Source organism: Jaculus jaculus, chromosome 1 (assembly GCF_020740685.1).
Source record: "Jaculus jaculus isolate mJacJac1 chromosome 1, mJacJac1.mat.Y.cur, whole genome shotgun sequence".
Lineage (NCBI taxonomy): Eukaryota > Metazoa > Chordata > Mammalia > Rodentia > Dipodidae > Jaculus > Jaculus jaculus.
The window spans coordinates 314,063,868-314,088,884 of NC_059102.1; the positions used below are offsets into that span (position 1 = coordinate 314,063,868).

General features: G+C 45.0%; 1 protein-coding gene across 3 annotated transcripts in view; it reads right to left on the reverse strand.

Annotated features, from left to right (window-relative positions):
* Positions 1 to 25,017, reverse strand: part of LOC101601843 (carboxyl-terminal PDZ ligand of neuronal nitric oxide synthase protein) — a 303,471-nt gene that overhangs the window by 207,375 nt on the left and 71,079 nt on the right. For all 3 annotated transcript variants that reach the window (XM_045152904.1, XM_045152911.1, XM_045152896.1), the window contains exon 2: positions 6,071 to 6,142. In XM_045152904.1, the coding sequence (XP_045008839.1) occupies positions 6,071 to 6,142 (72 nt within the window). The remainder of the gene's footprint in view (positions 1 to 6,070; positions 6,143 to 25,017) is intronic.

Consider the following 25,017-nt stretch of genomic DNA (forward strand, 5'->3'; position numbering starts at 1 on the left):
AATCTGGTCCAGCCATTGTGGAAATCAGTGTGGAGGTTCCTAAAACAGCTAAAGATTGATCTACCATATGACCCGGCTATAGCACTGGTAAGCATATATCCTAAGGACTCATCTCATTTCCTTAGAAGTACGTGCTCAACTATGTTTATTGCTGCTCAATTTATAATAGCTGGGAAATGGAACCAGCCTAGATGTCCCTCAACTGATGAGAGGATAATGAAGATATGTCACATTTATACAATGAAGTTCTACTCAGTGGTAAAGAAAAATGAAGTTATGAAATTTGCAGAAAAATGGATGGATCTGGAAAGGATTATACTAAGTCAGGTAACCCAGGCCCAGAAAGCCAAGCGCCACATGTTCTCTCTCATATGTGGATCCTAGCTACAGATGACTGGGCTTCTGCATGAGAAGGAAAAAACTCAGTAGCAGAGGCCAGTAAGTTAAAAAGGAGACATAAAGTGAAGAGAAAGGAAGGGAGGAGGGTACTTAATAGGTTGGTATTGTATATATGTAACTACAATGATTGAGATGGGGAGGGGATATGATGGAGAATGGAATGTCAAAGGGGAAAGTGGGGGCGGGGGAGGGTATTACCTTACAGTGTGGCAGTGGGGTTTGAAATTCCAACCTAAAGATCTGCAAAGTGCTACCTGGAGTTCCTGAAGTGTGTTGTGTGGTGGCGGCTTTTAGCTTGTGGTTTTCTCTCTTTTGGGGGGCCTGTGAAAGCAGGGCCAGCTTCTTCTGCCATTATGGACCTGTAAGCTTCAGTAGATATTCCTTCCTGCATAACTGTTCCTGGTTTGGAAGTTCATCTCTGCGAATCTGAAGCTGTCTGCTATAGAGGGTATCAGGAACCTTTTATGTTTTTCCATCTTGTTGTTCTCCTTGAGAAAATTTCGGAACAGTTGTCAAAACAGGAAGGCAGTGGCAAGGTGGTGAAAGGGAAATGATCAGTTTCTGGCCACTAAGCCATTTTGTTCAAGACCACTTACCAATACCCCTCCTGAGCTACTGCACTAGAGAAATCAAGGCATGGTTAAGAAGGAAACTTTGATTCCATACTGGATTGTTCTGTAAGCCATTTGTAGTGTGGCCAAGAGTGTGCTCAGCCCAAAGTCAGAGGAGCCAATAGGCAAATGAGGGCCATGTGCTGAACACTATATATACTCACTTCCATGTGGCCAAGGAACGGATGTGTTGTGGCAGGAATGTAAGAAGGCAAGATGATCTATTCGGGACAGGCCTCTCTGAGGAAGGAGTGTTGGCAATGAAACCTGAAAGAAGAGGCTGGCTATTAAAAGGAGCTAGATGAGGCAGTTCAATGTCTTTCAGGGTATTATCTGCATTTCCGAAATGCTTTGAAACCCAAAAGAAAGTATAAAAATGGTAGCAATGAATATAAATCACCCTTTATGGTTAATAAAGCATTTTTTCATACATTACCCCAGAATCAGCAATAGCACCAGAGAGACAGATAAATGGGGAAAGTGAGATTAAAGGCAGCTGGATGCCTTGCCAAGGTCACCCATTAAGTCAAGGAGAAGACTCACACCCAACTCTAATTACTCCTTGTTGAGAGCCCTCTTGACTACACAGAGAAGGCTAAGAAGTGAAGGACATGAACTGGCACTGATATCTGGAAATCAAGGGCACAGGCAGGTCAGACACTTGTTAGGCACAAGAGGTTCAAAGACAGCTGTGATCTCATGTGGTCCCTTCCTCCAGGAGTAACAAGACCTCCCTGAGCTGTGACAGCATCATCTCAGAAGCCATCTGGTGAGAGCATCTATGATCACTGGCTCATTTCTCAACACCCCTGCAGGCCCTTCCTGTCTCTCACAGGATAGGGTTTAATCTTTCAGTTACCTTCTTCTCTTCTTGCCTTTTTCCTAATAAAGTACATAGTATATATTACTGTGTATGTTGGAGGGAAAGCAAAATGGTAGTCAGATGATCATTTTGGGAGGTTCCAATAAAAAAACCAAAACCACTGCTAGGCACAGCGGTACCTGCCCATAACTGCAAGCTTCTTGGAAGACTGCTGCAGAAGGACCACCTGAACATGCAAGGTCAAGACGAGACTGCATAACACAGTGAGATGCTGGCTCAAATAATTATTTACTAACTATGCTACACTGTGATCCAGGAATCTCATTCCTGGCACTATATCTAAAGAAATTCAGAGCCGGGTCTCACAGGGATGCCTGCACATCCTTGTACACAGCAGCACTACTCACAGTAACTAAGACACTTCTATTGCTCATCAATAGATTACACATGCAGAAAACTAATCTATAATACAATGGGGTACAATACCGCCTAAAGAGGAAAGGAAATCCTGTCACACTGTCACTTGCCACAACATGGAGGAACCTAAAAGACACTGTGTAAGTACGCCAAAGCAAAAGCATGAACAGTGTCTGGCTCCATTCACATGGAGTCTCCACAGATGGCTGCCAAGGTATGGAGGGCAAAGGGACTATATGTAATGAGCACAGAGTTTCAGTTTTATAACCTGAAAAGGTTTAGATATCTTCATCACAACAGTACAAATATATTTTGTGCATCTTACATTAAGTGGGTTCTGTGGAGCCAAACCCAGGGAACAGGCTTTGCAAGCAGGCATCTTTAACTGCTGAGCCATCTCCCCAGCCCAGCACAAATATGCTTAACACTAATGAACTGTATACCTTTAAGTTAAAATGCTATGCATTTTTTCAAGCATTAAAATAATCTTGAAAGTATATTTAAAGGTATAAAGAAAAATATATTTAAGACTGATATCATAAATTCAAAAAAGTCAAGATGAAATAACTAATGACAAGTGAAAGAGGTGGAGTGTCAATCAATTGCCCATGTGTATTTAGCTGGGGTGTGGGGTGTGGGCTGTGGAAGGAGCAATGATGCACCCACCTGTTGGAACCCCAGCTCCTAGGAGAAATGGAGACACCCTAAAGCACAGCCCTTCACCTCAAGTGCTTCCCCTGGGAAACAGGAGGGCTGCCACAGCACAGCACTCCAAGGAAGATTAGCTCCAATCCCCACAGCATGGCAATACAGGGCACAATGTCACACCTGGGAGCCAGAGGCAAGATCTCAAATTCAAGTCCAGCCTGGTTACACAGTGAGACAGCGATTCAGTAAGGGCTGGGGGTGGGGGCGGGGGGGAGCACAATGCCTTATAAGTATGAGGTCCTGAGTTCAAGCCCCGTAGTCATGTCAAATACTGAGTGTGGTGGTGTGCTGCTATAGTCCCAGCACTGGGGAGGCAGACACAGAAGGGCTTCTGGAGCTCACGGGCCAGCCTAACTGGTGAGCTCCAAGCCAATGAGACATGCTGTCTCAAAGAGACAGCTGGAGCCCAAGGAGCAATACCCAAGGTTGTCTTCTGCCCTACACGCATGCGCATGTGTGTCCACATACAAACATGCATGCACACTACAAAAACTACTCAATGCAAAATAATAAAATAAAATGGAGCATGGCGAGGCACGCACACCACTTGAATGTGTCTGTGGTCCTCACCAACCGCTGCCCTCAACACGACCACCGCTCTGGCCAGGCTCTGGGGCCTGTGGCCCATGAGCACACAAGAGCACCCAGCAACTAAATCCCACAGTGTCCTGCCCAGCATTTGCCTGGCATCGCTCAACATAAAAGAACAATGTCAGTTATAGTCCTTTACACAGAACTCCCATGCCCTAGTTCTTGACAGCTGTAATTACAGCCCAAACAGCTTTTGAAAGGCAAAGAGAAAGGAACTAGCAGCCTGGTCTTAGCAGTGAATTGTGGGCTTTGGGTACGACACACAATTGAATCACTAGCTGTTGATGGTGGCCGGGCTACACAAGCGACTGGACGGCCAGACCAAACAACTTTCTGACCAATTAATTTCTCCCTCTAACTTAATGAGCTGCTCATTAAGTGCTGGAAGCAGCTCCCGCAGAGGGGATTGCAGGAAGAGAAACGCAGGCGGCAAGGGCGGGCAGGTGGCGAAGGAAGAGTAGATGGCGACATTCCAGCCCCACATGCCTGCAGATCCCACGACTGGCCAGCCCCATGCCATGCCTCTTCTGCCCCTGCTTCCAGGTGACATGTTCCTACCTCTGCTCATTCTACAAAGTTGTGTTTCTGGCTATCAGCTCCCTTACCGGGAAGCCACATGGCCTCGTTCTCTGGTTGCCCGCTGGGGGCGGAGAGGTCATGGCTCACAGTCAGCATCACAAACCCCCTTCTGCAGGGGGAAGGGGGCAGCACAGCCGGAGTGGGGACCCCGCCTCTGTGGGAACAACAGCCTGACCTGAATTATTAATTTAACCTAACAGTCTCAAAAGAGAAGTCTTGTGTAAAAACTGCAGTAATGGTGGTGCACACCTGGAATCCCAGCACTTGGAAGACTGAGGTAGGAAGATCGTTGTGAGCTCCAGATTAGCCTGGCCTAGAATGAAACCCTGCCTCAAACACAGTAATTAATTTCCTCACCTATTGTAGCTGTAAATAGAATTAAAACATTATTTCAATATAGAAACACTTAAGTAAGCACCTGACACCTAAGGACCTATTACTATTAGTATCCACAAGTTATAGATACAGAGATTGCTTTCATAATGACAATGATATTAACAGCAACATGTTCCCTGATGCTGGGTCACACATGGGGCGGGGGGACCTTCTCTGGTGTCATTCCAGTGACAGGGCAGCTTCAGGTCCTGTCTCTATCATAGCAGTGGCCTGTCCTCGCAATTTTAACACTCCAATGCTGTCTGTGATGGAAAGCAATGAAAAAGAAGAGAGACCTAAACAGACTGCTCCTCAAGCTACACCCAAAAGGATGGTCAAAAGTGTATGCTTCCATGAGACTGAGCAACAAAATGCACTCAGGTCACATGTGTGACCCTTTCTGGGCCTCCATGACTCTTCATTCAATGTCTCTGCACTTCAGTTTAATCTAGAAAATGAGGTAACATGATCCCCCACTTCACAGCTTGCTGGGACACTAACGGAATCGCTCACATGAAAGAGCTTAGAAGTCACTTATTACCAAGTCCATGAAAAGCAGTACCATGTAATATATTTCCTTGTAGTCTTATTGAATTCAACTTAATTTTTTAACATGCTGAAAGATTGGAAGCACCAAGACCCTGAAAAGGTTATCAGGCTAATGAGACCCTCAGAAAACCAAACACAACACATTTGTTTTTCTTACCAACACTGCTGTCATTGATTGAGCTCTCTGCCTATCAGATAAAGAAGTGGATGAAAGTAAAACTAAACAAAGTAAAACGAAGTTCCCCATATCAGTTATGTGTTTTCCATTTAGATGGAAAGATCATTCTAGAGAACACCAAGCAAACCAGGCTATGCCAGAGGTGGCCAATCCAGCCATCCCATCCCTGATTCCCTCTGGAAAATAACTACACTCTCCACCTGAGTAATCCCAAGCCGACCTTTGAAATGCCCAAGTCTAAGGAAATTTCTCCTGCTCCAGGCCTGAGTCTCTTCACAGGGTCTGCAGGCAGACAATTCCCAGTCCAATCTCTGTTCAGTGTACGAGAACCAAAGGACAGAAGAAAACCCAATTCCAGAGCCTCAAGCAGCCAACCAAAGAATTTCTGTTGTAATGTCACATTTAGTCCTAAAACTTCAAGCAAATCTTCTATTCTGTATCACAATAAATTGCCTTTGCAAGGAGTGTGGAGGGTTAGGGAGGTGGCCCAGTGGGTGCAAGCATGAGGGCCTGAGTTTAATCCCCAGCACCCATGTAACAAGCCTTCACCCTTCTCCTTCACTGTTCTAATCAACCGCCACAAATGCCTCGTGGGTCTGCAGGCCACGGGAGAGGGAAGAGGGCAGGCTGCTCAACCATCACATCCAGTGCAACCTTAGCCTTCGATTAAGGCCAAGCACCCAACCCAGAAGAGTTTCCTGGGTGATATAGACCCACAGGGCCTGGGGTTTGCAAAGGATGCAGCCACCTATTTTGGCCCCACCAGCACGGTCTGAAAGAGCAAGTGGCAAGAGGGCTTGAATTCCAGCTCCAAACACATCCCCACCTCCAGCCACTCACCCGGATCCGGCGCATGGCAGCCACGATCTCCACCCTGCTGTTGGGTCTTGGCACATCCAGGCTTCCTACATACTGTGGGGAAGAAACAAATGCAGATTGAGGGGAGGAAGTCAAATGTCTCTAGTCACAAAATGTTAGGGCGTGAAGGATTTTTGGAGGCCCACCAGTTTACCGCCCCAGTTTACAGATGAGGAAATTAAAAACTGAAGGGGTGTCTGTTTCAAAACTGTCTCTAATTTTTAACAAAAAGGAGCAATTTAACTAGAAATAATGCCTCTTTTCCATCTTGTTCTTATTAGAGATGTAGCTGAGCCCCATGTTTGACCAAGCCGGCTTCTGACAGAAAGAGATTCTTACCACTATCTTTATGGCCAGGATCTTAACTTTCCCTTAGCTCAATTTCCTCATCCATAAGGTGAAATGAGTGAAAATCTCTTATGCAAAAGTACTTGACAAAATTAGTGCATTTAAAACAGGAATCTAATGTATATGTATTGGCTTTTTGGCAGGCTCTCATTCTTTAGGTCAGGATGACATCAAGCTCACAGCAACCCCTGCCTCATCCTCCCCTGGGCTATAGCTGCAGGCCTGAGTAGCCATGCCTGTGGATTTTTCTTTTCCCAGATTAATGAACTTCACTCACATATTCATTAGATATATTTGAGGCCTCATGCATTTGATTAAGTACCTAGCTAGAGGAAAGAACAGACTAATCAGTTTTTATTTAAAAAGCGTTTTAACCCAATGATACTTTTGTTTGTTTTGTTTTTGTTTTATGAGACAGAGCCCAGGCTGGCATCAAACTCTCCTGTTCTCTTGCCTCAGTCTCCTGGGTACTGGGACCAGAAGGTGTACCAGAGCCAGCTGGCCCTGATTATACTCCAAAGTTATTTAACCAGATTACATTCAGGTTAGTACTTAATATGTTAAGTGCTTTCTTTTAAAAAAAAAAAGTGCATTTATTTATTCGTTTACTCGGGGGAGGAAAGAGGCAGAGAGAGAATGGGCACACCAGGGCCTCCAGCCACTGCACACAAACTCCAGAAGCATGTGCCACCTAGTGCATCTGGCTTACATGAGTCCTGGGTAATTGAACCTGGGGTCCTTTGGCTTTCAGGCAAATGCCTTAACTGCTAAGCCATCTCTCCAACCCTTACGTGCCCTCTTGCTGACAGCCTCTCAAATTAATACATACACAAAATGAAAAAAGAAAGTCTAAGGTCTATCTCCCTTTCTGTGTACTAATGGCTAAATATCCATAGACACAGGGTAATTTGTTCCATGTGAATAGGTTCATATTACATTTATTCTGCATTTTTCCCACTTTATGTACAACATGCACCTCTCTCTACCCGTGCCCACAGGTGGATGGCATTTCAACTCCTGACTCCCACTGACAGGCACTTCCTGCCTTGTCACTGTGTTTCCCTGAACCACATCATATACATGTCTCTCAGCTCATCCAAGTTCTTTAAGATGGATTCCTAGGACTGAAATTGCTGCAGCAAAAGCATAGATTATCTTTAGATATCTTCCCTCATGAGGATTAAGTTAAAAGAGGAGTATCCAACATGTCTGGTTTCTCCAAAAAAACAATTCCATTACATACCACTACATACTGACCACTGGGGTTTGCTTTTCCTGTTTAAAAACAACCACATAAAACAACCTAGGAGGTATCCACAGAATTAGCCCCAAACAGCTTGTGTGTGCACACACAAAGATTGCATCAACACAAGATAAGAACAGGCCAGTCATCTGTGCAGCAAAGGTATTTCCTGCGGTTATGGGAAAAGGAAGATTTCACTCTGATCTGTTGCTAAGGCCTGCCCCAGAGCAGAGTTTCACAAGGGACACACTGCAAACAGATCTTCCCTAGTATTGATCAGAAGTTTGTGTTGACACCCTGAACAGTGAAATTCCAAGCAGTCATTGAGCTGGCTGGTCAGCTGCAGACACATTGCCTTCTGGGCCCTGGAGGAACCTCCCCAACATTTCACGTGGGGAGCCATCAGTTTATTGATGAAGGACCTTGCACCTTGCTGAGTCAACAAAGCTCCTAAATCGAACAGTGTGATCAGGCTTCTCTGTAGTTAGCAATTCTCCCTGCTGAGCTCTGCCGGAGCCGTGCAGGCTGTCAGTGTGTCCGTGACCCACACAGCCAGGAACAGGGTGAGGCCCTGGCTCATGATTGCCCAACTTCGTAAGCCCTCCAGCCCAGAGGCAGTTTCCACACACTGCTACATGTCCTTATGCCGATGTCTCCTGCCCTGAGCTCCAAACAATCAGGAATACAAACCTTCCAGGGCTCATGTTCCCCTTACCAACATGTGAGGGCCAGGACTTCAGGACTGAGCAAGGTCACCTACTACATAAAGGAGCCAAAAGGCAGTATGGCCGGGCATGGTGGTGCATGCCTTTAATCCCAGCACTCGGGAGGCAGAGGTAGGAGGAGCACTGTGAGTTCAAGGCCACCCTGAGACTACATAGTGAATTCCAGGTCAGCCTGGACTAGCATGAATGAGACCCTACCTCGAAAAAGCAAGAAAATAAAAAAAAAGCAGTCTGTTCCTTCCACACTGTCAGTCCACAAGAGGAGCTAATGCCCAGAAATCCACCACTGAGCCTGAGCCCAGACATCCAAAGGGGACTCACCCCTTGATAGCCCCACCCAAGCCCACCTCTCCTTCCTTTATGAAGGGGTGCTACCAGATGGAGAATGGGGATGCGGTAGGGAAATGCGGGTGCAGGGAAGAGAAGCAACACAGACAGGATAGAGAGAAGGCATCTTTCTAGCTTCTGACAAGTTTCCTGAAGAGGGGGCAGCATTCTTGGGAGGGAGCCCCATTCAGACACCAGACTCTTCACTTGGCAGGGGCCTCCCTCCCTTCACCAGCCCCCACTCACACTGGAACACGCTCACCTGCTTCTAACATCACACACCACGTCACACTGCACACCCACTGACACACCACACTCACGCCACATGGCTACCCTATCCTTCCCTTCCTTCCTTCTTTCTTCCCATGAAGAAAACCAAAAAAAATCTACCTTCCAGAAATGTGCCTGGAGGAGTTAACCCAGCTCCACTAAGTTGCACTTTCGGGTCATCCAAACAGATTAAAAGGACACATACAAAGGAGAACTCCAGCCTACATGTCCCAAATAAAAGCCAAACACATAGACTACATGAATCAAAATGAGAACCGCAAGGCCCTGGGGAGGCAGAGGCAAGGTCAGCACGTGACTCCCTGCTCTAAAGGTGAGATAAGTGAAACCCTTCATTCCTTTCTCTCCCTCCCCTTGTTTCCCTTCCCTCCCCGCCCCCTCTCTTTCTACCACAAGAAGAAGAGCATCTTGGTCCCTGCGCATTGCCCCCTCCACAGCTACAGGTCTATCTTGAGCAAAAGGTGAGTCTCAAATCAGTCCTGTTTGCTGAAGGTGGTCTTTGTGATCAGTCATTCCAGTGGTCATGCTCACCTAGTTTCTGTGGTAAAATGAACTATAGTGGCAGCTTCCCAGTCTACACCAGAAAGCCTGAACTTCACCCCCAAGCTAAGCTAACAACCAGTAGAGGTGGCAGCTGCTGTCATCTTTTACAGGAATCCAACAAGGCCAGTTCCCACATTCTATCAAAGGCTGCTGGGGACAATTATCTGTGAGGAATGGCCTTCCCCCCATCCGCTGCTTCTGTAGGATACTGGGTTCCAAGGGCTGCTGGGTCAATGAGGAGGCTTCTCCAATACCTGGGAATTGGAGGGACAATTTCCAAAATGGAAATGTGCTTCCTTTCCTTCCAACTCCCACATCACATCTTTCTCCTAGTCCTTCTCGCCTTCACAACAGCCCTTGTAGTTCTAGCCTAAAACGTAGTCCTCAGCCTTGAAGGACTTCTCCCTTAACCATCCCAGCTCACCAGTGGCCAAAACCTGTCCACTGTCCCCTCCACCACTGTTTATCCACTGCCCCATCCCAGACGAACCTCCCAATGGCTCCTCACAGGTTTTCACTGTCTCTTTGGTTCTCCACAGGCCTGTCAGAACAATCTCTTTAAAATGCTAATCAGATTGTTTTATCATTTTAAGAACCTCCCATGCTTGCTTTCATCAGCTCTAAAGATGACAATAAAAATCCTCAGCAGGGCCTACACAGTCTCCCTGGCTCAGCTTCATCTCACAGCCAGTGGCCTCTCCAGTTATTCACAAGATCTTCAAATATGCCTTTTCTCCTCACATTAGAGAGTTGTGGGCCTGGGCCTGCCTGTGCACAGAACATTCCTCATCTCTGCTCTCTTTCCTAATTCTGCTGGGATGTCCACCTCTCTTTTGTTGAATCCCAAGGAAGGATTCACATACCTCTCTACAACACTATTTGTTTATTTACTTGCAAGCAGAGAGAAATAGAAGAGAGACAGAAAGAAAGGGTGCATCAGGGCCTCCAGCCACTGCAAATGGACTCCAAATGCATGTTCCACTTTGTATATCTGGATTTTTGTGGGCAGTGGGGAATTGAACCCAGGTCATTAGGTTTTGCAGGCAAGTGCCACAATTTGGGACATTACTCACACAGACATTGCCTCTTCCCCATATCTGATGGGTACCCCCACAATGCACAACTAACCCCATGGGGATAACCAGCATCTTAAGGAGGGGGTGTCCCTTTGGGGGGCAGACAGGGATGAGGGTAAGGATGGTACTAACATGTGTTGTTTACATACTGAGAATGTCCATAATAATAATAAAAAATACCCTGACCTACAACTTTTTCATTAATATCTAGACAGAAAGAAAAAGCCCCCTCCCTCTTCCATCCCCCCCAAAAATAAAACTCTGAGCACTGAATAGCACTTGGGAGGTTGAGGCAAGATTGCTGTAGTTGAAGGTCAGGCCAAACTACACAGAGAACCTGCTTCAGGAACACAACGGGGGGGTGGGGGGGAGGAGAGGAATAGGAGAGAGACTGAAATTGAAAACTTTAAACTTTATGGTAAATCAAGGTATAAAAATGTATCTCTTTCACTGGTGGATTCATTTTTCCCAATAAGCAGGGGTTAACTTCATGTAAGACTAATCACAAGACTTCAAATCCATTTTTGTGTTTCTGGACAACTCCAGCCTCGGGCCTGGGTGACAACTATCCCGTGAAGGATTCTCACCCTTGCTGCCTCCTTATTTTCTGGAGATGAAGCTTGGAAGACAGCAATGAACTGAAATGCAGTGTCTCTGCTGCCTGAATTACAATACAACGAGAGAAAGACAGACCGCTTGAAATATCCACCAATGTAACATGACCTCAGCCCATGGACTCCTGTGACTTCTGCCATCACTTTCCTTGGGAAGCACCCTCTGTTTACAATGTTCATGTCAGATGTCACCAGAGCGTAATCAAAGATGAGCACATCAGAGGATTCTGCTTGTGATAAGGTTGGGCAAGCTTCACACAAGTGATGACTCCTAACTCTGAACAAGGTACTGAAAGTAACCGTGCACGTGCAGAATATGTGGCCTAAAGAGTGAAGTGTAAGGGAACGCGACGCCATTAGCAATAAGTACTGACACTGGCTGACTATATGTTAGTAAAGTGGTTAGCGAGACAACAGAAGTGGGCATGGACACCATTCCTGACACTTAATTCTCTGTCAAATAAATAAATAAGTAAATAATACTTTTAAACTGCTTTTAAAAATCTATTTAAATGAAGTGTGGTAGCACACACCTTTAATCCCAGCACTCAGGAAGCAAAGGTTAGGGGGCTCGCTGTAAGCTTGAGGCCACCCTGAGACTACACAGTGAATTTCAGGTTAGCCTGGGCTAGAGCAAGATACTACCTTGAATTAAAAAAAGAAAAGTCTAGTAATTAAAATAGAAATAGCTTTGAAGGTTCTAGAAAGACCCAAGCCAGGCGAAGGCTAGCAGGTAACTAACTATGGAGAGGAAGGGCACCAGGAGAGACTTGGGTTCGGGCCTGGTAATGCCATCTGAAGAGGTAGCAAGTTCTCTAGACTTCCGGCAGGAGATCTCAAAGACAGCCTCAGGAGCTGACCTCAGAGGAGGCAAAGTAATAAGAGAAAAGAAGCCAATACTTTTAAGGAACAAGAAGACATTCTTCAGAAGGAATCGCAGAATCTTGGGCATGGTTGTGTTAAAACCCCACTGAACTGACCGGAGCTCCAGAATGGACTTAACGAAACGGTCCCCAGAGCTGTGGTCCACTCAGCTCTGCTCTCCCCTCTGAAACTGCTCTGCTCCAGAGTCGCCACCTGTAGCACCCACCACTGAGATGCAGGAGTAACCATCTATCTCCCTTTCCAGAGTAGATCAGGCACCAAAAGTAGCTGAGAGACACAAAGCAGAGAGAGGGGCTCAATGTCTGTCCCGAACCCACGCCCTGTATTCTTTCTAACTCTCTCCCTGGCGATCCCAAACCAAATCTGGTTTCTACCCTCACATGGTCCATCTCCTCACATCCCCGCAGTCTCCTGCTACCCCATCCTCTCTCCAATACACACAGATAAAGTATGCTTGGGGCTAGAAATCCCCAGCTATGACATGCCCATCTCAGTGAGTCCCCTGCCCTCTCCCGATGTCCTTCACATAAGCAACATCACAGGGACAGAGGACTGAGTCCAAAAGAAAGTGAAGGAATCACATCCAAGGTTACTGAGAAACGGTTTCAAGAAGAACATATGAAAAGTATTTAGCATGGCAGTGTTTCCTACTGGGGCCAGTGAATATTCACTATTTGGACCCCATCTAAAGCCACTCTTTCATATTACTCTGTTATCTCCTTCCCGGCATTTACCACAGTCTGCAAGGTGAGGTCTGTTGGGCTCACGGGGCTGCTGTCCACCCAAGTACAGTGTGAGCCCTAGAGGGCTGAGGCCTTGCCCTCTTATTCCAGATTCCCAACTCTTAGGACAAGGCCTGGAAGAGTAACATGCATATCTACTGAGCCAGATGGTGACTCTCATTTGTTAATCCCAGTACTCTGAAGGCTAAGGCGGGAGGATTACTGTGAGTTTGAGGTCAGCCTGGGATAGAGTAAGACCAGGTCTCAAAAACTAAACAAGGGCTGGAGAGATGGCTTAGCAGTTAAGCGCTTGCCTGTGAAGCCTAAGGACCCCGGTTCGAGGCTTGATTCCCCAGGACCCACATTAGCCAGATGCACAAGGGGGTGCACACGTCTGGAGTTCGTTTGCAGTGGCTGGAGGCCCTGGCGTGCCCATTCTCTCTCTCTCTATCTGCCTCTTTCTCTCTCTGTCTGTTGTTCTCAAATAAATCAATAAATGAACAACAACAACAAAAAGAAATACATTATATATATACATATATACATATATATGTGTGTGTGTGTGTGTGTGTGTGTGTGTGTGTGTATAAACAATCTGCTGAATCAGTGAAGGGCAACTAGAGCCCACAGAAGCCAAGTGTCTGGCCCAAGGACACCCAAGAAAGGCAGTTTCCCACTCCTCCAGGCCTGCTCCAAAGAACTGCTGTGTGCACAGCCAGTGTCCTGTTGGGCAGGATTACCAATGTGACCTGGGCAGAAGTTCTCGCCTCATTGAGCATGGACCAAAGCAACATTAACAACAGCAGCGGCAGGAGCAACCCAGATTCCAGGGCACACTCGGGGAATGACCTCTACTAACTGCTTTCGGGGAGGGGAAGGGAGAAAACAAAGTTTCCTCTGGAGTGCCCCACACCCACTTCTGAAGCCTGCTGTGGGCCCTCCAGGTGCTAACGTAGAAGAGGATGGGCAGGAATAAGGCTTTGACACAGGTCTTACTGTCAGCTGCCTTCGAGATTGAAGACGGAGTACTTAACCCTCCCCCCATTCACCCCCTTCTCTCTCTTACACACACACACCCCAGAAAAGCTTTCAAACTGCTTCAAATGCAGCTGCACACCATGTCTTTAATTATTTCTAGTCAAAGAGGAATGAGACATTTAATATATTCTTCTTTTTTCCCCCAGTCTATCTGGAAAAGGAAGTACTATTTGAAGGCCATTTGATGTGACCATCACTAGTGATCAGTAGCTCTGCAGGGCCATTGACTACACCAGAGATCACAGCACAATCAATCCTTCTTGCTCCGCACTAGAGATGGGGTGCCAAATAACTGTGGTGGCTTGTCTTTATGCTAATGCCATCCTCTAAAAGGGGTGGAGATGGGCCAGAACCATCAGACTTGCCCATGAGGAGACTGCCTTCTGCTTCTTTTAGTCTCCATCTACAAAAGCGTAGGTGAGCTGGTCTGCTTACTCTCTACTATGAGGATCTGTCTGACATAGCAAAGAGGAAAGGACAAGAGAGTGGCAGAGAAAGCCATTCCTTCCTGAACGGAACCTCAGCTCTGCAATTAACAGCTCTGACTCATGTGGCCGAGACAGGTGTGGGGCAGGGGCCAGGGCAGCATCCTGGGCAGCCAGCACTTTCTGCCAACCCAAAGGGCTGCCTGCTCACTTGGGATTCTTCCTCAGCAACAGGGAAGAGGAGAAAGTGCACGACACGGCGAAGAAAAATACTGACAAACACTGTGCAACAATTAAACTACCTACAAAACATCGTCTGGTACACAACACGAACAAAGCACACTATGAAATCAATAGGGAAGTCAGATCAATGGCATAGCATAAGTGGCTTTATACAGTATTTGATCCAACCCTTCATTTTCACAGAAGGTAAAATTGATACTCAGAGGAAGAACAGAAACACAGCTTATGAGTGGCAGAGTAAGATGTAGCATAGGTCTCCCGATGCCCTGAGACCCCAATAGGAAATAAGCAAGCAAGAAAAACATGACCCAATGCCCCACTGAAGCAGGGTTCAATGCATTTACATTGAGCTGGATGAGGATGCCTGTGCATAGATACTCAAATAGTCATGAAATTAAAAATAATAATAAACCAGTTACAATTGTGGCATGATTGTGACATGGGTAACTAACTACTTTCTGATTAGATATGAGGCTCAACTCCATGAGAGGGTGTTCATGTCTGGTATTGAAAACCTACTCAAAAGCCTATGTCTGGGAAGGTCATAAGAGGGAAGCTACTATTATTGTTTGTCTAGATGGTTAAATAGATATGTTCTGTGGCCATCAGACTGCTCTTAAATATGTATGTCTATTCCCATTGATTAATGTTAGCCTCGCCTTTGGTTAGAGAAGCTTCTCTCTGCAGAGGGTAGCAACTACTGAGGAGACTCAGAACTCGCCAAAGTGCTAAGAATAGCATGAGTCGGGAATGATCGACTCTAAGTGAGACATCTGTATCACCTCCTCTGGGTTCAAGAAACAATACAGGAGAGGGGATGGAAAGAACACAAGAGCCAGAGGATGGGGAGGAGTGTTGTCCTCCAGGTATTACATAGCCATTAGGTTCGTGGCCTCACGGTGACTTTAGTAATCTATATAAGACCCACACAATACTGGGCCCATCAACATTCTACCACGGACCATTGAGGGGAGCATAAGACCCCTCCCCATCATCTTACACTGAGGAGTTATAGGCAGTGGCTAGGGGTAGGGACATTTTATGCAATGATACAGCCTCAGATAAAACCCACAAACTCTGGTGAATAATTCTCCCCTGTACCATATAGGCAATCCTAATTAAACTTTGGACAACACCCACATAATACAGGAACACAGACAGAAAGAGCGAAAAATCAAAATAGAAGAAGGTTTAGTGGTGGCGCACACCTTTAATCCCAGCACTCGGGAGGCAGAGGTAGGAGGATTGCTGTGAGTTCGAGGCCACCCTGAGACTACAGAGTGAATTCCAGGTCAGCCTGGGATACAGTGAGACCCTACCTCGGAAAACCAAAAAAAAAAAAAAAAAAAAAACCACGAAGGTTTAGTTGGGGAAAAGAAGGAGATCAGTGGGAAGTGTGGGGAAGAGTATCAAGAGAAGGTAATGGGGGCTGGAGAGATGGCTTAGCAGTTAAGCACTTGCCTGTGAAGCCTAAGGACCTGGTTCGAGGCTCAATTCCCCAGGACCCATGTTAGCCAGATGCACAAGAGGGCACACACATCTGGAATTCATCTGCAGTGGCTGGAAGCCCTGGCACGCCCATCCTCACTCTCTCTGCCTCTATCTGTCACTCTCAAATAAATAAATAAAAATAAACCAAAAAAAAAATGTAAAAAGAGAAGGTAATGGGAGAAGAGTATGATAAAAATATATACATGTATAAAAACTAGCAGTAAATAAAATTTTAAAAATAAATGTCTACAGACTTAGTGAAATCTATACTCTCCCTAGTACTTAATAGCTGTGCTTAGCTCTATATTAATAAACTTCAGCTTTTTTAAAAAGACAAATATATAAATAATAAAAAAGAGTTGCCAGAAAGGTGAAAAAATTGGAATCCTTATATATTGTTTCAGAAAATGGTGCATCTAGTTTGGGAAACTGAATAGGAAGCCCTCAAAATATTTAAGCCTAGAGTTAACACATGAACTAACAACTCCTCTCATACGTAAATATCCAGGAAAAACGATAGCATATGGCCACACAAAAACCTAATACATGCTCATACTTCCATTCTTCATAATAGCTAAAACAGAGACAATCCACATGTCTATCAACTGATACAAACAGGTAAAGAAAATTTGGCTTATCAACAGTGGTAGTTTGAATGAACGTCCCCCAACAGATTCAGGAGTTTATAACGCTTGTAACTTAGATCTCTAGTCACCTGGCTGGAGGAGGTGGCACTGTGGGTACATCCTGGGGTCCTGCCCTAGGAACAGACCTGGAATTCCAGCCTAAGGTATTCAGAGAGCAGTCTGAGTTTTGCCTGGGTTCCCTGCTGTTTGGCTGACAGTTTTTGCTCTTGCTTTTGGTGGTGGATTTTATCCTTTCACCTTTATAGAACTTCCCTTGGATCTTTAAGCTTCAATAAACCCCCTTCCTCCCATAAACTGTGGAAGTTCATCTCAGCAATGTGAAGCTTACTATGACAGAAAATTGGTACCAGAGAGTGGGTGCTGCTAATGGATTCTGGTCTTTTGGAACTTTTGTTTTGGAGGAATGGGCATGGACTTGGTACTTGCAACTGAAGATGCCTTCCAGAAGGGGTAAGCCAAGTTTTATGCACTATTCTGGTAAGAGTTTGAAAATTGCTAAGTACAAAAAGAATCATATTTGGAGGTTTTGCTTGTGAACTTTCTAAGGGGAAGGAAAGACTGCAGAGAACTTTATTGGAACTGGGCTACTGGCATAAGGGCTGTCAGTGTTCTGCTGCCCATGCCCAGAGAGTTTGATCAATGTTAAATCTGTAATGGACTGATGTGCTTGGCTACAGATATGGTACTGAGCAATAACAGTTTTAAAATTGGAGAAATTCAAACAAGTTTAAAACTTATAGTCACAGACTAGTTTTAGGTTACTGAAAGCTGCTATTTTCAAATACATTAGCAATCTTAAGGAAGATGATCCAAGTACTTTACATTGAAACAATGGAAAGTATGCCTGAAGAAAGTTTGAATGGCAGAAATGCAAACTATTTAGAAAGGGGTTGACTTGGGGCTGGAAAGATGGCTTAGCAGTTAAGGTGCTTGCTGGCAAAGCCAAAGGACCCAGGTTTAATTTCCCAGTAGCCACTTAAACCCAGATGTGCAAGGTTACACATGTGTTTACAGTGGCTAGAGGCCTTGGCATGCCCATTCTCTCTCTCTTTCCTCTCAAATAAATAAATGAAATATTAAAAAAGGAAGAAAGTAGTTGACTTAAAGGAAGGAACCTGCTCTTTAAGGTCATGATTTATTTCATCCCCGAATTAACAACATGGCTCTGATGGCTGTGTCCTACACATCTGGTATTGATTTCAGAAGCATGAAAAATATGCATGGAGTGGGTCATGCTTGGAGTTCCAGAAGCTGCTGCTGAGATATGGCATGAGCACAACATGATGACCCTGATAAAGAGGCCAGTGGAGCCACTGGAAGATGGTCCACGGTTTGCAGTGGAGACCCAAGGATGTTTAGATATACCAGGACTAAGCAAGAGCTACCATGGAGTGCTGCTGGCTTGGGATGGAAGCTTTTCCTGGCTATTCAACATAGCTAGAAGGTTGGAATTGGAAAATCTGGAGACTGTTAGTCACTGGTTACAATATTGGACTTGAACTGCAGAAGTTTGATGTTTGCTTGATGGTTATTGAGTTTGCATTGTTACTGTCTCTCCCTCTTATGTCTTACAGCAGTTGGAAATGTTTACTCTGTGCAAGTAAATAACCTACTTTGATTTTGTAGGACTTACAGATAAGATACAATCTTAAATCTCAGATGAGACTTGGGACTTTGGAATTGCTTAAGTTGGTAACAACTATGGAGACCTTTGAATGTGGACTGAATACAATTTACAATGTGAGGTGGTTATGAATCTACTGGAGGCCAAGCGCAGAATGTGAAGTTTGAATGGATGTGCCCAAGAGATTCAAGAGTTTATTAAAGCTTGTAATTTAAACCACCAGCTGTCTGGCTGGAGGACATGTCACTGCGGGCAGATCCTGGGGTCCATCCCTAAGGTGTTCCTGGGGGCAGATCTAGAATTCCAGTCTAAGATATGCATTGAGCAGTCTGAGTTCTGCCTGGGTTCCTGCTGCTTGGCTGCCAAACACACTACATGAAAGACTGTGAAGACTGCGTATTATATGATCCACTTAAGTGAAAAATGTCCAGATGTGGCAAATTCGTAGAAATAGAAAGTAGATTACTGGTTGTCACAGGTTGCGGTGGGGGGGGGAGCAGTCATGACTGCTAATGGTACAGGTTTTGAGGATGATAAAAATGTCCTAAAATTACATAGTAGTGACGGTTACATGGTTATATGACAATTCTAAAACCATTAAACTGTATATACTTCTTTTTGATTTTTTTTTACCTGTGAGAGGTGTGTGAAGAAGTGGGGGTCTTCCTCAGTCACTCTCCACCTTATTCTTTGATGTACCTAAACTAGCTAGCTAGGGAGACCCAGCCTCCACCACCTCTGCACCACCATGACTAGCATTTTACATGGGAGCCAGGGATTTGAACTCAGGACCTCATGCTTGCACAATAACTTTGCTCATTGAGCCATCTTCCCCACCCTTGAACTGTTTATCATTAAAATTTAATGTTAGCTGAATGATGTCTCCATAAAGCTACTATAACACATACACACATGTGTACATACACAAACTACCCTCCATGTTTCGTTTACCATGAACCAGAAAATACAACTGCAAGCCAGGAATGATGGCGCACGCCTTTAATCCCAGCACTCCGGAGGCAGAGGTAGGAGGATCACCATGAGTTCGAGGCCACCCTGAGACTATATAGTGAATTCCAGGCCAACCTGGGCTAGAGTGAGACCCTACCTCAAAAAAAAAAGAGAGAGAAAAGGGAAGAGAAAGAAAAGAAAAAGAAAGAGAAAATACAACTGCACCAATCAGGCTTTGCATGAGTTTCTGAGGCTCTCTTTCAAGTCGAGGCAATGAGCCTCCATCCGTTTCGACTACTCTAGTATTCTCTCCTTCTATGCTGTCCTGTGTTGCAGGCTATCATCTAGATGAGTTCACTAAGTAATCCATGGTGGAAAATGAGCTATAACTACACTAAATTTTAGTTTTCTAGAAGTTATATTTTCCTCCCCCAAGAATTTGATTTTTTTTTTTACACTGTAAAAGCATAAGCGACCCATCATATACTTCTACTTTCTGAACAGGAGGAGGAGAGAAGCTCACGAATGAGATTATTTCTACACCCTGATGGAGCTTCCAGAACAAACTCTCCATCCACCATGCCTTTTCAGGCACTGCCCTGGGTGATACCAAGTGGTTCTTTTTTTTAAAATTCTCACCAAACTGCCCTGCAAACACTATACTTAATGTTCATATTCATATATTAATGCTCCTCTCACTTTTGGTTAGAGAAGCTTCTCTTTTCAGATGGTGGTGACCATTGGGATGATCCAAAAGGCAATATAATGCTAAGAAAAAGTGACAGAAGAGTGCCCAGCACTGAAACATGTCTATCACACCCTCCAAGGCTCAGGGTACATTGCGGAAGAGGTGGCAGAAAGAATGTATGAGCCAAAGGAAGGGTGCCACTCCTTACAATGCAACTGTCCAGACAGAAATTGGCCTCGATATCCATGACCTCACAGTGCCTAGAAATACCTTCACAAGACCCTTATAATAGGAGAAAAATACAATGACATCAAAATAAAAGAGAGACTAACGGAGAGAGGGAGGTGATATGATGAAGAGTGGGGTTATAAAGGGGGAAGTGGAGGAAGGGAGGGAATTACCATGGTTTATTGTCTGTAAGTACAGAAATTGTCAATTAAAAAAATTTTTAAGGCATGAGCTATCACACACACACACACACACACACACACACACATCCCAGGGATAGGGACCTGCTCACAGCTTATTTGGCTGGAGCCAATGGCTAAAGGGTCAAGGATAGAAGAAATGAAATAAGGCTGCAGGGACAATCAGGAGCCAGATCACATAAGGACTCAAGACATCAAGTTAAGGATTTGGAACTCTATGCTGAAAGCATTCAGAAAACATTACTCAGTTAAGCACATGCTCAGATTTGTGCTTTGAAAAGCACCCAGTGGTCGCAACAGGGACAAGACCATCATTTAGTCCCACAGACACCATTATTACTATCTAGTCACAGGCACAGCAGGGCACATCATTACCCAAGTGCAGAGGTAGCACATAGCAGAGCCTGGATTTAGACCCAAGATTCTGGCATCAAAATTCTTGAACAAATTGTTCTGTCTCCACCCAACATAACTTGGTTAGTTTGAGTCTCATGAGATTTCTTGTCTGAAGATGCATGTGCCACGATGGAAAACCTCAGTTAAGCTCATCATGTCAGTCATAGCACACCTGTCCACGGAACGCTTTGTCTCAGAGTTGCTGCTTGCAGGAAGTTTCAAACGCACACAAGAGAACAGTGAACTTGACCTCAAGTACAGCTTTCACTGCTTGTTACAGAACCCCCACACTTTGTGAGCACACCCTCTTGTCAGCACATCCTGTGTGGGGGATTTGAAGTAAATCCTTTAACTGTCTTTGTTTGTTAATTTGAAGCACAAGTGGAGTTTTAATAAAAATAATTAAATCTCCTAAAAATATTTTATTTGGGCTGGAGAGATGGCTTAGCAGTTAAGCGCTTGCCTGTGAAGCCTAAGGACCCCGGTTCGAGGCTCGATTCCCCAGGACCCATGTTAGCCAGATGCACAAGGGGGCGCACGCATCTGGAGTTCGTTTGCAGTGGCTGGAAGCCCTGGCACGTCCATTCTCTCTTTCTCTCTGCCTGTTTCTCTCTCTGTCTGTCGCTCTCAAATAAATAAGAATAAACAAAAAAAAATTTTTTTAATATTTTATTTATTTAATTATGAGACAAAAAGAGGCAGATAGAGATTATGGGTACACTAAGGCCTCTAGCCACTACAAACTCCAGATACATGCATCACTTTATGCCTCTGGTTTATGTATGTACTAAGGAATCGAACCTGGATCCTTAGGCTTTGCAGGCAAGTGCCTTAACCACTAAGCCATCTTCACTCCCCCAACTGGTTCTGTTCCCAGATCTACTACTTATCAATACCAATCTTCAAGGCAGGCATGTGTTCTTAAAGACATGCAGTAAGAAAAAGATTTTAAAACATATTATGCATTTTCCAACTTATAAATTCCAAGTCTTCAAAGCCATGACTTGAATGGGAAAAAAAAAAAAAAAAACAGTTTATGGTGAGAATTTAACATGGAAAATAAATAGAATTTAAAGATTAAAATGGACCTTAAACAAATATGCTGGGCATGGTGACACACACCTATACTCCCAACATTTAAGAGGTGGAGGGTTCAGCTACATAACAAGGCCTTGCTTCATAGAAACTGTAGGCCAGACTGAGACAGAGGGGTTGTCATGACTTTGAGTCCAGCATGGGCTACATAGTGAGTTCCAGGCAAAACCTGGCCTACAGTGTGAGGCCTTGTCTCAAAAAATAATTAATTATCAATAAACATGAGGTTGGGGAGATGGCTCAGTGGAGAATACACTGACTATTCAAGCTGGAGTACCCAAGTTCAATCAACAACTACTGTGCCAAAAACACAGGGGCAAGCTTCTGTCATCCCAGCACACTGACACTGGTGGTGAGATGGGAGCAGACACAGGAGAATCGTCCTGAGACTCACAGCTCATGGAGAGTGCAGCAAAGACCTAGCAGAGCTAGAATCCAAAGGAAGAACCCCTACCTCAGACAAGGTGGACAAGACAGGACCAACCTGATAGTTACCCTCTGACCCCACCCCCAGCACACACGTCTGCACTCACACGTACATGTGCGTACACACACAAATAAATGTTGTCAAATAATGTTTTTAAAAAAGCAAGAAAGGAAGAGGAAAGGGGAGGGGAGGAGAGGGGAAGAGAGAGGAGGGGGGGAAGGGGAAGGGAGGGAATAAAAGGACAATAAAGGAAAGGCTGGAGGTGTAGCTCAATGAGAAAACACTTGTCTAGTGTGAACAAGGCCCTGGGTTTGATCCCCAGCACCCAACAGAAAAAGTAGAAGAAAGCATCTAGTGTCCCTCGCTTTCCCTATTATACCTAAAATGCTAAGCTCATAAATCCCTACCAAAGTATCTCCAGTTTAGGCTTAAACACTGTCACCAATGAAGAGATCAACATCTTAATAACACTGTTAGAAAGTTCTAGTGTTGCTATAAAGATTCAGTCTTCTCACTCCTCAAATATGGAAGCTGTTTCTCATCATCTTGGCACCCACAGGCTCTCTTATGTACACTATAACTCTTCCCAAGTCTAGATCTCAAACAACATCACGGGCAAGGTGTCACTTCTCAGAAACATGCCTCAAAGGCTACCAGCCCTGCTGAGCATGACTGTGGGAATGGACTTCAAGAACAAACTGTGAAAACTAAATATGGAAATGAACTATGGGAAACTATGGGATGACTTCTTATGGACCCTACATAAAGCCTGCCTGAGATCACTGCTGAGATGCTTTTTTCTGTTAAGTTCCTGCCTTATAACTTGCTCTGATGTTAATCTTACAACCATGAAATCCGCCTGCTTGGAGCAATGTAACCAGGTTCCTCTGCCTTGGCTTACCTTTGGCCTGAACAGCACAGATGACCATTACTAACAAGGAATAGTGCGAGATGCTGATTGAATTTAGGCCATGCTCTTTGCCCTACTTCCTCAGTGACTGGTTGCACTCCTGACCCAGAACAACGTATACGTGCATGAGATATGCAGAACATGCACTGAAAGCCACAGTCTCACTAAAAATAAGGAATTGCCCACAGGATTGTTGAAAGCAACAGAAGGGCTTAGTATAATTTCATCTGTGACATGTGTACATGTGTGTTCTAGAACAGCAGAGTCCAACAGGTCATGCCCCTAAATCCCTTCCTTGCACAAATGTTGAAAAGATTATGTGGAGTCAAGTTCCTTGGCCACCACTAACTCCCATATTGCCATCCTCTGCCCAGGTAATTCTCAACTTGCTCATATATTATTGCTTTTAATACCAATGAGTCTAAGAGAGCATCCTGGCTAGAGACAGCCCTGCACTCCATCCACAGCCACCCAAACCCTGAGCATCCAGGAGCCAATCTACTCTAGGCTTAACTACTGCACAATGCATTTGGGTGAGTGGGTGGATGGATGGATGGAATGATTAATTTTGATTTTTGAGACAGGACCTTATTATGTAGCCTAGATGACCTTGAACTTTCAGCAATCCTCCTGGCTCAGCCCCTTGAATGCTCAAATTACAGGCATGAGCCACCATACCCTACTTATTTGCTTATTAAGCTACGTAGAATAGATATGGCAGACACCAGCTCCTTTCTCAGAGTTGAGAAAACAGTAATGTGACATTCTTACTTCTTGGAAAGGGGGAAATGATTCCAAAGCAGATGAGCTGTTAAACCAGTTCAGACAAAGTTCACTTCCGGTGAGTTTTGCCTCTTGCTTTTGGTCCCACCCCTCATCTTCACAGGAGCCCTGCATCCAGCCCTCCTCCCCATGGAGCCCCAGTCCTCAAGCAGACTTTCTACCCACCCAAGCTTCCTCTGTGTCCTGAGTCCTCAGCCTTCCTCCATTCCACACTAGACCTAACTAACTCCACAGGCTGCACCTCAGACTAACTGCATCTCAGACACCAGATATCTTCAGAGGCTTTTCGCTTGTCATCAGGGTTTCCGGCACTGAGTAGCAAATCAGTATGGAGGAGGTTTGGAGAGACAGGGGTGCCTGTTAACTTTAGCCTGCAAATTACAGCCTGCAAGCTCCCATCTATTCCAAGTGAACCTCCTGCAGAGAATTACAGGGCTGGAATTAAAGACTTCTAGTGAGGTGTAGCAGGAAAAACCTAAGCTTTGGAATTGGATCAGAGTTTCAACCACCTCTATAACCTGGGAAGAGCGTCTTCTTTACAGAGGCTCTGTGAATCGCCCAGAAGATAATGCACAGCTTGCCATTCACAGCCTCTCCCAGTAGCCAGTGCAGGCTGGTCCTCCCTGTTCTATCTGGGTCTACATAAGAGAGTTGTGAGTGATCAGCTGCTGGATGCTTAGACTAACTGTGTCTCTCCAGAACTGACCGCCCTGGCAGCTCCAAGGTATCACTATTGCTACCACTATACTCTGAGCATGTAGTCCCAGGCCTGGCCCACCCTGCGAGTGAACAGCCACACAGTAGCTTTTCCTGTTCCTAAGCAAGAACCTAAGATGCTATCCAGTTCTTTTACCTGCCGTCAGGCTGTCCTGTACCTCCCACGCTGCAAAGATTCCATCTCTTACCCAGCTTCCTAAGGTGACCCACCCAAGCGTTCTCATAGCAGAGGAATTAATCATTCTGACTAACACAGCAATCGTCACCAAAAAAAAAGGTACATACTTTTGCAATT